This window comes from Tetranychus urticae, chromosome 2, assembly GCF_039701765.1.
Source record: "Tetranychus urticae isolate SD_2017Ah chromosome 2, NJAU_TeUrti_SD_1.0, whole genome shotgun sequence".
Lineage (NCBI taxonomy): Eukaryota > Metazoa > Arthropoda > Arachnida > Trombidiformes > Tetranychidae > Tetranychus > Tetranychus urticae.
The window spans coordinates 20,562,015-20,574,931 of record NC_142959.1 but is presented as its reverse complement, the minus strand read 5'-3'; the positions used below and the strand labels follow the sequence as shown (position 1 = coordinate 20,574,931).

The window sequence follows — 12,917 nt, the reverse complement described above, 5'->3', positions numbered from 1 at the left end:
TTCTGATAGACAAATTTTTTCAGATGGTTTGATGTTTGTCACAAGTTGAAAACTCACACCGTTGGAAAGATGGACAAACTTTTCTCAAAAACAATTCTCGAACTCTACGATATGAAAACACTCATATCTCCTGACAGACAAAAGTAATGATCATGAGACTAACATCAAACCATCTGCAAAAATTTGTTCTATCAGAAAATGACCTTTAAATGTCAATTAAAGGTCAAATCGAGGTTTGACCTTGAATGGCCTGAGCGTCCGTACTTATGGTTCTTCAATCTGCTTAAGCTCATGGTTCAAGTCTGAGTCTTTAAAAGTCAACTATAGAGGCATTTCAAGCAGCTTTACTGTTGGGCCAGATAAAGAAGCAACTTCTCGAAGTTTGAAGATCAACATAGGCTATGATGGCAACAATGATTTTTTTGTCATTATAGGCGAGGAGAAACAAATTGTTATGTGGAAAACTCTGTTGCACGTCCCTAGTTTGGTCCATGGTCAACGGTCTAACTATGATTAAAAGGCAAAGACAACTGAACATGAAGTATCATTCAAACTAGCATGGATCAAACTATCAAGAACTAATGAGTAATGAAGAAACTCCGCCACCAGGAGCGAAAAAACCGTAACTGGTTACCAAATTTCGTATAATTTCTGCACCGTTATGTGACAGGGGAAAATATAATAGTTCACTCCGAAGAACCAAGAGCCCTTCTCGGTGTTTTATTAGTGGAAACGCATTTCTCCAGCTAGGTTGGAACAAATTTTCGATGATCAAGCTGGCCAAATTCAAAATGTCAATAACCAGGAATAAGCAAACAATATCTCAACATCTCAAGACATCGATAAACTACTATATACACTATTGACAGAGTTTTCCACATAACAATTTGTTTCTCCTCGCCTATCATGACAAAAAAATCATTGTAGCCATCATAGCCTATGTTGATCTTCAAACTTCGAGAAGTTGCTTCTTTATCTGGCTCAACAGTAAAGCTGCTTGAAACACCTCCATAGTTGAATTTTAAAGACTCAGACTTGAACCATGAGCTTAAGCAGATTGAAGAACCATAAGTACGGACGCTCAGGACATTCAAGGTCAAACCTCGATTTGACCTTTAATTGACATTTAAAGGTCATTTTCTGATAGAACAAATTTTTGCAGATGGTTTCATGTTAGTCTCATGATCATTACTTTTGTCTGTCAGGAGATATGAGCGTTTTGTATTGAGTAAATAAATCGTTTAATTTGCTTGTAGCTTCATACAAGTTAATAATAGTATTATAATAATTACATGCAACGTCAAAAGATGGCGCTTGAGTATCGTTAATTCTGTACAATGAAAACAAATTGTTTAATAAATGGACTCTAAATCATTCTGAACCAATCATTGACCAATATTGTTCCGTGCCATTCCATCGCTTCTTTATAATTACCATTCACGGAAATCGAAAACTTTTCCAGCTTTTGCTCATTTACAAGTTGATCACATTTTAAGCTTTGAGGGTGAAAGTGCAAGGACAATCTAAAGAATCAATTTTGCAAGATAAATTTGTAAATCACAAAAAATGTAAATGCCGATGTCCGGTAAGCACTACTCGTGAACCTTGGATCATCCATTATTTTTCATCAAGTTGACCACTGCCAGAGATTTACATGAAAATTGTATCAAACATCGTTAAATTTTGTGATGTACAATCGTCCTGTTGAAAGGGAATAAGAAATAATTAATCACATTGGTTGAGCAAATTGATCATCACTTACCCTTAAACACCATTGAGAAAACTCTTCAAAAGTAATGACTCCATCATGGTTTGTATCCATTTGCTGTTGAATAAAGAAAAAGAAAAGTTTTAGAAAAAAATTTACTCCCAGTGATTGGGAGGTGAAAATGATTATCAATCATTCTATTGGAAAGTTGAGTCTTACAAAAAATATTTTATCCACATGCTCTTGAACAGTATTCGAGTAAACCAAAGGCTTGGTAAAATCACCCAGCATTCTGTACACAGCTCGAACTATTGTCAAAAGTTCTTGTTTCGTTATAAAACCATCTCCATTAATATCGTACAAGTTGAATATCCAACGCAGCTTCTCTGATGTTGAACCTCGCGATAAACTTGACAGCATACAAATGAAATCCTTTGATATATGAGATGCAACGAAATCATTAATGCCTTTTTCAACCTCATCATCATTATTATTATCGTTATTGAATTTGTTCCTTTTATCCATTGATTATCACAGTTCATTGAATACAATCAGTTCATTAACTTGATTGAATAACCCAAAATAGTAAAATCAAGTGAACAAATGATTATCTTTTCGAGTCAATCAATTGACCATAAATGAGCAAATATGTATTTTATTGTAAATCGATTGTTTCAATTTCGCTTCTTTATCAACACAAACTTTAAGATAATTGCAACAATTTGGCTTCTTCATTGAACAATATTGATTAATCTAATTGCTAGCAAAGAGTCCACGAACATTGCAGACAAAAAGCATTAAAGTTGAACCAACTTCGAGTATAAACTATTAGGGGAAAAAGTCAAGGTAAGAAAAATTAGTTTGGACAGTCGATTGACTTACAGAAATGAAAAAAAGTTGAGTTATTGTTGTTAAATCGCCAACTTTGATTCCGACTCTTGGTCCAAGTGATCTGTCCATAATCTCAAGAATCTTGACAACAAGTGAAATTAAAATTTTGTTCATTTGTTCATCATTACTTTTCTCACCTTTAAACTGTTCAATATTGGTAATTTGGTTGAACAGCAAATTGAATGAAACTTTCGATGGCAAAGTTGAAGCTAAGCAAAAAAGTTGATCAAATTGAATAGTTTAGATTGACCAGTTGAATAGTTATCAAGAGTGAATAGTTAACTCTTGCTTCACAACATTTCAACTATCAATTAAAATGGAAACTTGGAATTGTCAATTTTCGTGACAATTTCACATTAATTGATTAAAATTAATAAAATGCACTTTCATACCAGATCAGTATAATTGTGTATAATTATCATTGTAGAAGGAACCATTTCATGCATTAACTTTACTTTTCAATGTCATTGGAAAATGAAATTTGATCTCAATTGATGGACAATTGGGATTTAATGGATGGCAACAATAAATTGCTCTATTCACGAGGACTTTGATGATTGATTTTTTACACTTTTACTCAAACAATAATAATCACACTTTTCAGTTTCTCATTTATCATGTTGCAACTAAATTTCAAATCAATAATCAATAAGAGGTGAAAGTTATTTTAAAGGTTTAAATATAACTCGAATGTTTTCACCTTTGCAATCAATGGATTAACCTTGCCTGGAAACAAGTCCAAGCAAGGTTCAACTCACAACCTAAAGAAGCTCATCTCTGCCCATCAAAGTGTTTCACTTGACTGCCTTACCAACCTTTGTTACAAAGCCTCCAGTAAAATAGCACGCTATGACACACAGGACAAGTATGAGGCCACCCAACATTGCTATCATGTTGGCGACCAGTTTTGAATGGGCACCAACAACGAGACCCAAGAATATGAAAAGATCACCAAGAAAGGCTACAACCGTGAAATAGTACAAAACTAGGTAACGAAGTCGATCAAAGTCGAATTCAAATTGATTGATACGATCAGTCCAAGTGGAGGTGCATAATGAGGCCCAACTAATAATCGACTTATCCAAATATCTTGATATCTTACTTTTCTTGCTATCTTTTTCATTAGATTTAGATGATGATTTAGTTGTTTTTAATGGTGCTAATGACTGAGCGGATAACAGGGAAGGCAACATAGATGAGTACTCTCGACGCGTACTGTAAATAGAGTTGGGTTTAGAGTTACATTGCTCTATGATTGACTCGATACGATGATAGTGAACAGCACAGATGAAGAAGAGATAACCACTGATGGTGAATATTTCATTGGCCAAAAAGACGACTGACCAGGTTAACGTCAAAGACCAAAGAGAACCATAAAAGGCCAACAAGGGTATGCGATAAGTGTAGGGATTTGTGAGAAATGGCAAGTTGTAAAGGATAGTAATGAAGGGAACCAAAACGACGATTATCCGATTGTAAAGGTTGAGCAAAAAGTGGACTGTGATTCGAAACTGTTTTGCCTGGTTAACCGTCATTTTAAGGTAAACATTGTCAAACAGTCCTTTATTACGAATCCAATCGTAGTTGTTCAAAACGGTACACTTGTGACCTGTCTCTATATGGAGAAACCATTCACGAGAAAATATGGAAACCACAATCGAGGAAAGAATGAGAACACAGATCGAATTGCGATCTTTTGAACGGAAAACATTGTCGCCCAAGTAGATGCGGGTCGACTCTTCTTCAATAAAGATCAAGCTCAAGAATCGGAAAAAGTTCAATGCCGAGGCTAACCTAATGGACCAGTTTCGAGCACCAAAGAAGCGCCGTAAAAAGGTCGACTGGCTAACTTGCCTTGGTTGAACCTCATACTGACGGAAACCATTTCGAAGTGTACAAAAAAAGATTGTGTAACGCTCGAAACGATCCAAGGCGTAGATGGTTGAATCATGGTGCTCGTTCAACTGAGGTATACCAAGGAAAGCGTGATAAACTGTTTTCGTTATAAAACGAAAAGTTACTCCGAGTTTCATTGAATTGGCCAGATTCGAGGCCAAATCAATGATCAAAGTAATTACGATTCGGCAAATTTTCACAAGCGAATCTATTTTCGAGCTAAAATTGTTGCAATCACAATCAATATAAAGTGAAAATCTTTTTGATTCCTTTCACTGTCAAGTTGTTCAATCAACTCTTGAAGCGTAACTAAACTTTAATTATTATCACTTTCATTTGAGTGATTATTTATTATTATTTTTAACTCTCTTTTACCATGAAATGCTCAAGTCATTGTCATTTCCATAACAATTTTCTGATGTTGCGATAAAAATTTGATAATGGGAAAGAAGAAGAAGAAACTAACAAATGAATATTAATGAATAATATCAGATTCAGAGTTTTTTTCTTTTCTTGGCTCATCTTGTTTGACGTGATTCCTCATCTCACATCATGTTCACCATGCAACCTCGGCGAATCTATAAATTATTTTCTTTATATTACACTTTTCTTCTTCTTCTTTCCATTCCTAATCTAACTTGTTCATTCATACGATCTCAATTAATCAGCAATCAATATTTTTACCTTTACTTTGAATCAATTTTTTTCTACTTTTGTAACGAATCGCTGTTGCCTTAATTTTTTCTCAACAATCATTTGGTTCTATAAAACGCCAAGATTGTTTTTTCATGGGAAATTTCACTCAATTGGTAAACAACAATCTTTAATCTCATTCTAATTGTTGTTTGGTTAAACAGAAATTTTGATTCTTGTGAGAAAATTTGAAAAGTTTTTTTTTACTTTGAAAGTTATCATTTCCCAGATCTGTAACATTTTAATATTATTGAGTGACTAGTGTTCATTTCAACGGTTGAAATGAATTGTCAAAATTTTGTCCGATTTTCTCAGGCAAGTTTTTTGCTTTTGCTCAATTTGAATATCGACTCATCTTGTACTAGAATCGCATTTCACACAAAGAATTCAAAAAAGTTCAGGCAAAAGGAGCATGGAAATGACCAGAAAAAGAATGGTAAAAAATATAAAGAAAAAGATTGAAAGATGAAAAATTCATTCTTCTTTTTTCATTTTCATCATTAAAATTTGATATCGAGTTTCTTGTGACATTTGTCCATTCAAGTAATAAAATTGATTGGTTCAAAGATATTTTTGCACGAAAATTCAAATCTACCAACGTCTATTTCAATACAAGATTGTCTTCAAATACTTGATAATAGATTAAGAGTAGGCAAAAGCCCAATCTTGGAAAAATCCAATATTCGACACATTAGAACTTCTAGAACATTTTGAATATTCGAAATTTTACGACCAATTTTACTTCTTTCTCTTATTCGCTTTGATATTCTAATTTATTTTTCTATTATTTATACGAATTTCTCCTTAAAAAGCTGATTTTTTCATCAGAAAATGGCTCATTTTCATTCAATATGCTTTGTTGAATTGTGCTAGATCCAGGCATACTGCAATGGTCAAACTAAATTTATCTCTGAAATGGTCATCTTTAAGGTACTTTTTTCATTCAAATGCTGCATCTCTGGTCCGTAGTATATTTTTGCCTTTTATTTTTTACTTTGTTAAACAACCAGAATGGTTAATCTATTAATTGGTAAAAATGGATTCCTGATAAATAACAAGTTTCCTTAACATAAGCCTGTCTAGTATTATTGCACTCAATGTTGTTGATAAAATAATGTCCAGGGACTGGAGTTTATTAATACAAACATTTCGCCAGTTTGGGTAACACGGATTCAGGGATATAGTTGTTGAACAATAATCGATTGGTAGGTTTGTTTAGCTTAAAGGTAAATGAAATTATTAATTTGGTTACTCAAGAGGTTCAGGGAAGGTTGAAGAGTACTTAATTCACTCCAAATGGCTCAAAGAGATATCTTGTTTTAATAACTTTAGCAACAAATATTTCAATTTAAACATTTTCATCTCAAAGACAAAATTTAATAAAACAAAAGATATTATCTTTTTAGTATTTGCTTCTTTGAACAATTTAATTGAGGAAATTCAATCTCGAAGTTCAAACAAAAAATGTTCAATTTATTCACTTGATTTTACGTTTCGGTTTCGTTATAACTAATTTTGTCGTTTGTTGAAGTTTGAAGTATTGATTGGAAAAAAAGTTAATTGTAAATTTACCTCAAAATTGAGTTTTCCTTTGTTTTTAGCTGCACTTTGAAAGGTTTTAAACACATAATGGGCATAAATGGATGAATCTGTTTATAAAATTAAATGTAATTCGTTAGTGAATTTAATTTTCCTGATGATGATGAATGAATGAATGAAATGCTGGATGAAATAGAAACAAGCAAATGAGCAAATATAAGGCAAAGCAAATTGATTTTGAATGTAAATTAACTCAATTAAATGTAACTAATACATGCTGGGATTGAGTTTTTGATCAACAAATTAATGTTGCAGTGAAACTTGTGCTCGATGCTTGGCCAATGTTGAAGTTAATTTGTTGATAAGATTGAATGTAATCACATGTAATACAGCACAACAAGAGTGAAGTTAATCAAGATTGATTAGCTAATTTAATGTTTGTACTGGACTTTCTGTGTTCGAGAATTCATTAACATTTATGTGTATTCACAGATGAAACTAAAACTCACTGTTACACGGAAAGCCAAGCTTACAACTTGCAATTGGATTGATTAATGTTACCCTAATTTATCATTTTAAAACAGTCTCATGGAAGGCCTGAATTGGTTCAACTTTTCTTGAATTCATCAAAAATATCAAATTGATTCGATTTACAGTAATTGATTTAAAGCTCGATTGATATAACGACCAGATAATCGACTTCTAACGATTAGATTTCACAATTAGATTTACATTTTCTTTCAGTTTTTTTTCTTTTTCATTCAATTTTCCATTGAGAATGAAAATTTTGTTCATTAGATTCTTGAATTGTCATGTTAATTTTGTCAAAATATTGAATAGAAAGAAATGAATGAAAAAAAAGCGAAGAAAGATTTGAGCATGAAATTGAAGTGAAGGATGTTGAGACTATTTGGATTGCTTTACAAGTCAATAATCAATGAACTGAATAATGATTAACCAAGAATGATTAATTAATTCTGTCTTGTTCATCTTGAGATGAATGACTGATGAAGAAAAGGAAAAGTTGAAAAAAATGAAATCATTGAATGATGCTGATGAAGACGACGAATTGGGTTATGAAGCAAAGGATTAAAAACGCTTTGCGTTGGCAAAAAAGCTTCGTATTAATGTAATTGAATTACCAGAAAAGATAATCTATCAAAATAAAGTTAATTCAAGTCAACATTTTCATGAGAAATAATTGATGTAAGGTTTGAACAAATGGTAAGCTTGATAAAATATGCTGAAATGAAAAAAACGCTGAAACAAGATAATGTAATAAAAATGGGTTCCAATGAGATTCAGTTGATGCTGTGAGACAATTTGAGTTGCAATAAAAAAGTAAACTTTTTATTGTAATTTCCTAATCAAATGGATCAATCAAAATGTATATTACAATCTGGTCGTGAATTTGAAAACAAGTAAACCTTTTTTTGGTTCCCAAATAATGAAACTATTGCCTTCTATCATCATTATTACCTTTGAATCACTTGTTCACCAATGATAATTGCATTCTATCAGATTCAGTAGAAATGTTAATGAATGGAAAAGGAAAAGAGGAAAAAAGAGGAAAATTTGATAACAAGAGACTGAATAAGCATTTGGTTTGCCAAAGGATTTCATTTGAATAGCTGATAAGTTTAGATGGGTTTGGAAAGGCAATAAAAATTATCATTGAATGAAAATCCAATGAATGAATCTAATGAATGGTGGAATTGGTTTCCGATTGTTTCAGTTTCATCTAATCTAAACTATTTACATGACAATGGAAGAAAGTTGGAGAAAAAAGTTAATTATGTACAGAATTATCAATTTTTTGAGAGAAGTTCATCTTTAGATTGGATAATGAGATTGAATTTGAAATTCTGGTTCTATCAGATAATCATGATGATCAAGTTTAGCTTTAACTTTTGTTGGTGTGAATTCATCTTTAGTTTGATTTTTCGTCGTTTGAATGATATGTTTTAGTTCAGTTAGTTTTATTCAAGTTTTGAGAACTTTTTCTGATTTTTTTTCTTAACTGAATCTTATTTCTCAATGAATGTTTGACTTTAAAAAATATTGAATGAAATTGAGTTTGATTCCTTTGGTTAAAAGGTTAAAGGTAAATGTGCAAGTTGTTGGAATGATTTTTGTATGTAAATTTAAATATTGAAAGATTGTAAGCTGATAATCATTATCTTTATGAACACTTTTGCTCAGCTTACATAAGAAGTTGATTTCAAAGTCAACATCCAATGTCAACTGAGTAGGGAGTAAAAACTCCCAATGGTAAAGTAATAATAGTAGACGGAAGATTGAGATGAATGTGATTTATGATAAAATTGAGACATGAAGAGATAAAATTGCAATTCCAATGGGATGAAGTAAATATACAAAAATCTATAGTATCTGATGAATGAATGAAATCAGATGAAGGACGATCGAAAAATTTAGAACTAGAAATCTGAATAAAAAATAGATTTGAACATTTATAAATTTTCAACAATTTTTATCAAAATAAAGTAATAATTGAAAAAAAAGATCACGAAAAGTGACTCGATTGTAATGCATTATTTGATGGGGAAAGAGTGACTTTGCTAGGTTGAAAGATGCCTTGTCTTGTTGCCTAACTTTACAGACTTGCTTAGTTGAATGATGCTGAAGGCAATGAAAATAATGAATAAAATTGGCTAAATGTACAAAAACTCGAACTAAGAAAGGGAAAGATGATTGGGCGAAAGATTTCAGAACAGAAGAAATCTGAATAAAAAAATTGAACGAAGAAATAAGTATTTGAAAATTCTAATGAAATACGGAAAGTGACTTGATTGTAGTGCGTTGTTTGGTGGGGAAAGAGTGACTTGTTGGGTTGAAGGATGCCTTGTCTTGTTGCTAGACTTACATACTTGCTCAGTTGAATGATGCTGAAGGTGATGAAGATGATGATTATGATGATGAAGATGATGCCAATCATGAGAAAGACAATGATGATGATGATTAACATTACTAACCTCCTTGAGGGAAATAGTGAGCAAATATTCCTTTGAAAGCTTCTTCAGTTACCAAACCTGAAGGACATTCCTGAAAGTGCACAAAAATAGTACAATATTTATTCATTGGAAACTAATATTGTTAGTCTGTGAATATTATTGTTTTAACCTTTTTTTTCCTTCTCATTTTTATTCCTTTTTATTCGTCTTGAAAACATTCATCTTTACTTGCTTCTTACCTTCAACAGTCTACACATTATTATTGTTATTATGGATACATTTGTTTGACGATAACAACAACAACAGCAAAAATAAACGGCAAACTGATTAAAGGAAAGGATAAATATTATGGAAACATTGATATTAAAAATGTTTCTTGTTCCTATTCAAACTAGAACATGGTATTTTCATTGAAATAACATGTAATTCAAATGATAAATAGTCGCAAGTTTACTTGTTCATTTCACTATCTTCAACTGAACCTCATTATTATCAACCAAAACTTGTTATTAATACTATTTGTTAAACATTTTGCCTTCATTTGCATTCCCTTCCCTGTTCAGTCGAGTGTTAATCAATTTATTGCTTACACATTATATCATTGAATGGAAGGCAAAAAAAGATAGTAAATAATATCATTATTACATTGAAAGTGAGATAAAAGTTCAATTTATTATCATTAATAATGTAAAAGAGAAGAAGAAGGAAAAAAAAGATTTCAAATTTTGGCAAAAGAACAAGAAAAGCCAATTTTGTCAACTTTAACTGTTAAATTGGATGTAAAAGGTTGTTTCAATGTTCAACCTTTTCAACCGACAATAACGATTCAATAACGAGTAACAAAATCAAGCTTACCTGTTTAAATCCTTGGTACAATTTGCGAATCTCTTGCTTATTAAATCTAGTTACTTTGCATAATTTGTTCAACCGTCCAGGTTTACATCTTACATATAAATCTGATTCTTCAATCTCTAAATCTGGTGAAGAGAAGAAGAAGAAGAAGAAAATGAAAATATTGAAATTGAATATTGAACAATCAAATTAACCTGTAAATAAGTCGTCCGGTAGGAAAGCTCGAACAATTAGGTTAATAATAAACAGTACAAATAGAGCAGCAAAAAAGTAAACAAATGGAGACATTTTCTTGAGACTTTTTGTGAGTGTTCAAGAAATTGCTTTTAACTCGTTGACACTGATTTGGGTTGTTTAAAGTTTGGATATAAAATCCAGTTAAAGGTTGCCCTTTGTGGCCCAGTAAAGGCTTTCAAGTTGAACAGTTTGATTGTCAAATGTAAAACCATTTGTGTTACATTTAATGGTTAAGTTGAGATGAAGAGTTTGCTTTGTAAATTTGGCTTTTACTTTTTCCTGTTTACCAACTAAACTTGTTGATTGTCTTGAAAGGTTCAATCACTATTGAATAACATTGGGGAAACTTTGTTGCAAGTAAAGTTGAAATGAGTTTAACCAAAAAAAGACAAGGATGAAACAGTTTCAATAAAAAGCAAGAACGAAAAGTGGAAACCATTTGGTTGATGAAAAGTTGCTCAAATGAACACTTTTTACCTCAATTTTTGGACATTTTACTATCGACATTACTGTTGTTACAATTGTTACGTTTATGATTTTTTTTTCATTGTTGGTTCCTTTTCTAGTTGTTCAACTGATAGTATTAGAAGAGGTCAATAAAGGAGTAAAAAAAAGGTTGTTGCTGTTGTTTGTTTGTTGTTGGTTTTTGGGTTGATGTTGGTTTTTTGTTTGCTATTTTACTTCATTTATTTACATCGGAATCGATCTTGATTGAGAAAAGAGTTTTTGACATGAAGAAGAAGAGGAAGAAGAAGACGAGAAAGACTGAGTAAATTTAGACAGAGTATCATGATTAAAATAGACAGAGTTATTGGGTAAGATTGAGGCTCATTTTTACCCACAGTTATGTATATGTTTGTATTTACGTTGATAGAGAGAGAGGTAAAGGAAGAAGAAGAAGAAAATGAAAGGGAAAAAAGCAAAAAAGAAATGAATGTTTCCATAGAAATGAATGGAAATGTAAAAGGAACATGAAGTTGAAATGAACACAGAAATACATAATTTGTGTCTTTTTACAAACTTCATTGCCACAATTACAAGCATCATCAAATAATCAAATCTCGACTGGCATTAGACTTCAAATTGGAGCTTCAATCACTTAGCTGATCAACCTTTAATTGTTTCATTGCTCTTCTAGGCAAACAAATTTGTTGAAATGAAAAAGCTTGAAAAAGGTTTAATATTGACAAACTTGCTTCATCTCAACTTTACCCAAATTGTTGGTACTTTTTTGCTTTACTTTTGCTTTTAACCTGGAAAAAGGTTCGATCAATGATTAACAGTTAAAGGTAAAAACCAATAATAATAATCACAATAATCATTGTAATAGCAGTGATGATGATGATAGTAGGAGTAACTGTATCATTAAGGTGGGTAAAAAGAGTTGTATATTTAGATTTGAATGTTTTTTTCCGTAAACCATTTGTGTGATAATTCATCATTAAGAGTTTCTATTTCATGATGATAATGATAATATTGATGATCGTGATGATAGAGATGATGAGGAATGAAAAAAGAGTGCATTAAAGGAGACAAATGATAGACAATGAAAGTTAAAGTCACTTGAAGACGTGTGTACATTGAAAAAGAGGCGATCAGGTTTTGAGGTAGAGATACTTACTTTCTGCTGGACCTTTCTTTTTGTCACCAAACATTGGCATCTCAAAGGGTTTAATAAGTCGGGTTAATGAGTTGATTAGTGGTTTGTAGAGGAACCGATTAAAGTGATTAACAATGGTTAAGGCGATTGGAAACGCAGTTGAAAGCTGCAAAACTTTTGCTGTCCAAGTTTCTTCTTTTGCACTTTTGTTATTCCTTTTGTCAATTTTAATGGTTTTGCGGTTTTTGATGATTGAAAGTTAATCAAATGAGATTAAATGAAGGATAAAAATTGGCCAATTGATCAACTTAACATGATATATAAATTTTGGCTTTTTGTTGCTTTCGTTTCTTCTTCTTCTTTTTTCAATGTTTACAGTACAATTTTGCACTTGATTTTGATAACAAATTTGCCTTCAATTGCATTTTTCTGCAGATTTTTCTTCTTCTTTCCTTCCTTCAAATTGAACACAATTTTTCTCTTTTCTCACTCACATTTATCTTCTTCATCATCATCTTCGCCAATTCTG

At 31.7% G+C, this 12,917-nt stretch overlaps 1 protein-coding gene and 1 long non-coding RNA gene across 3 annotated transcripts; both read right to left on the bottom strand.

Moving 5' to 3' along the window:
* Positions 1-1,217: 1,217 nt before the first annotated feature.
* On the bottom strand, positions 1,218-12,823 carry LOC107371864 (A-type potassium channel modulatory protein KCNIP1-like). 2 transcript variants are annotated; one of them, XM_015940025.3, is made up of 7 exons: positions 12,410-12,823; positions 10,555-10,676; positions 9,721-9,790; positions 6,761-6,837; positions 1,928-2,140; positions 1,763-1,825; positions 1,218-1,701 (listed from the first exon to the last, which is right to left on the bottom strand). In XM_015940025.3, exons 1-7 carry the CDS (start codon positions 12,447-12,449, stop codon positions 1,651-1,653), a joined length of 636 nt encoding a protein of 211 aa, XP_015795511.1. In that variant the 5' UTR covers positions 12,450-12,823; the 3' UTR covers positions 1,218-1,650. The 2 variants fall into 2 exon arrangements, with proteins under 2 accessions (XP_015795511.1, XP_015795510.1); XM_015940024.3 differs by lacking the exon at positions 12,410-12,823 and adding an exon at positions 10,746-11,444.
* LOC149094112 (uncharacterized) lies at positions 2,409-2,810 on the bottom strand. Its single transcript, XR_016198530.1, has 3 exons — positions 2,737-2,810; positions 2,591-2,680; positions 2,409-2,533 (listed from the first exon to the last, which is right to left on the bottom strand). It is a non-coding gene; the product is annotated as an uncharacterized LOC149094112 (long non-coding RNA).
* Positions 12,824-12,917: the final 94 nt, after the last annotated feature.

Bases quoted from the DNA above. Each gene is read 5' to 3' on its own strand.
- LOC107371864 (XM_015940024.3), bottom strand. From the start codon at position 10,839: ATGTCTCCATTTGTTTACTTTTTTGCTGCTCTATTTGTACTGTTTATT. The intron at 9,791-10,554 runs GTAAGCTTGATT...GTGCACTTTCAG, and splicing joins TGTACCAAGGATTTAAACAG to GAATGTCCTTCAGGTTTGGT. The intron at 1,826-1,927 runs GTAAGACTCAAC...TTTATTCAACAG, and splicing joins ATGTGGATAAAATATTTTTT to CAAATGGATACAAACCATGA.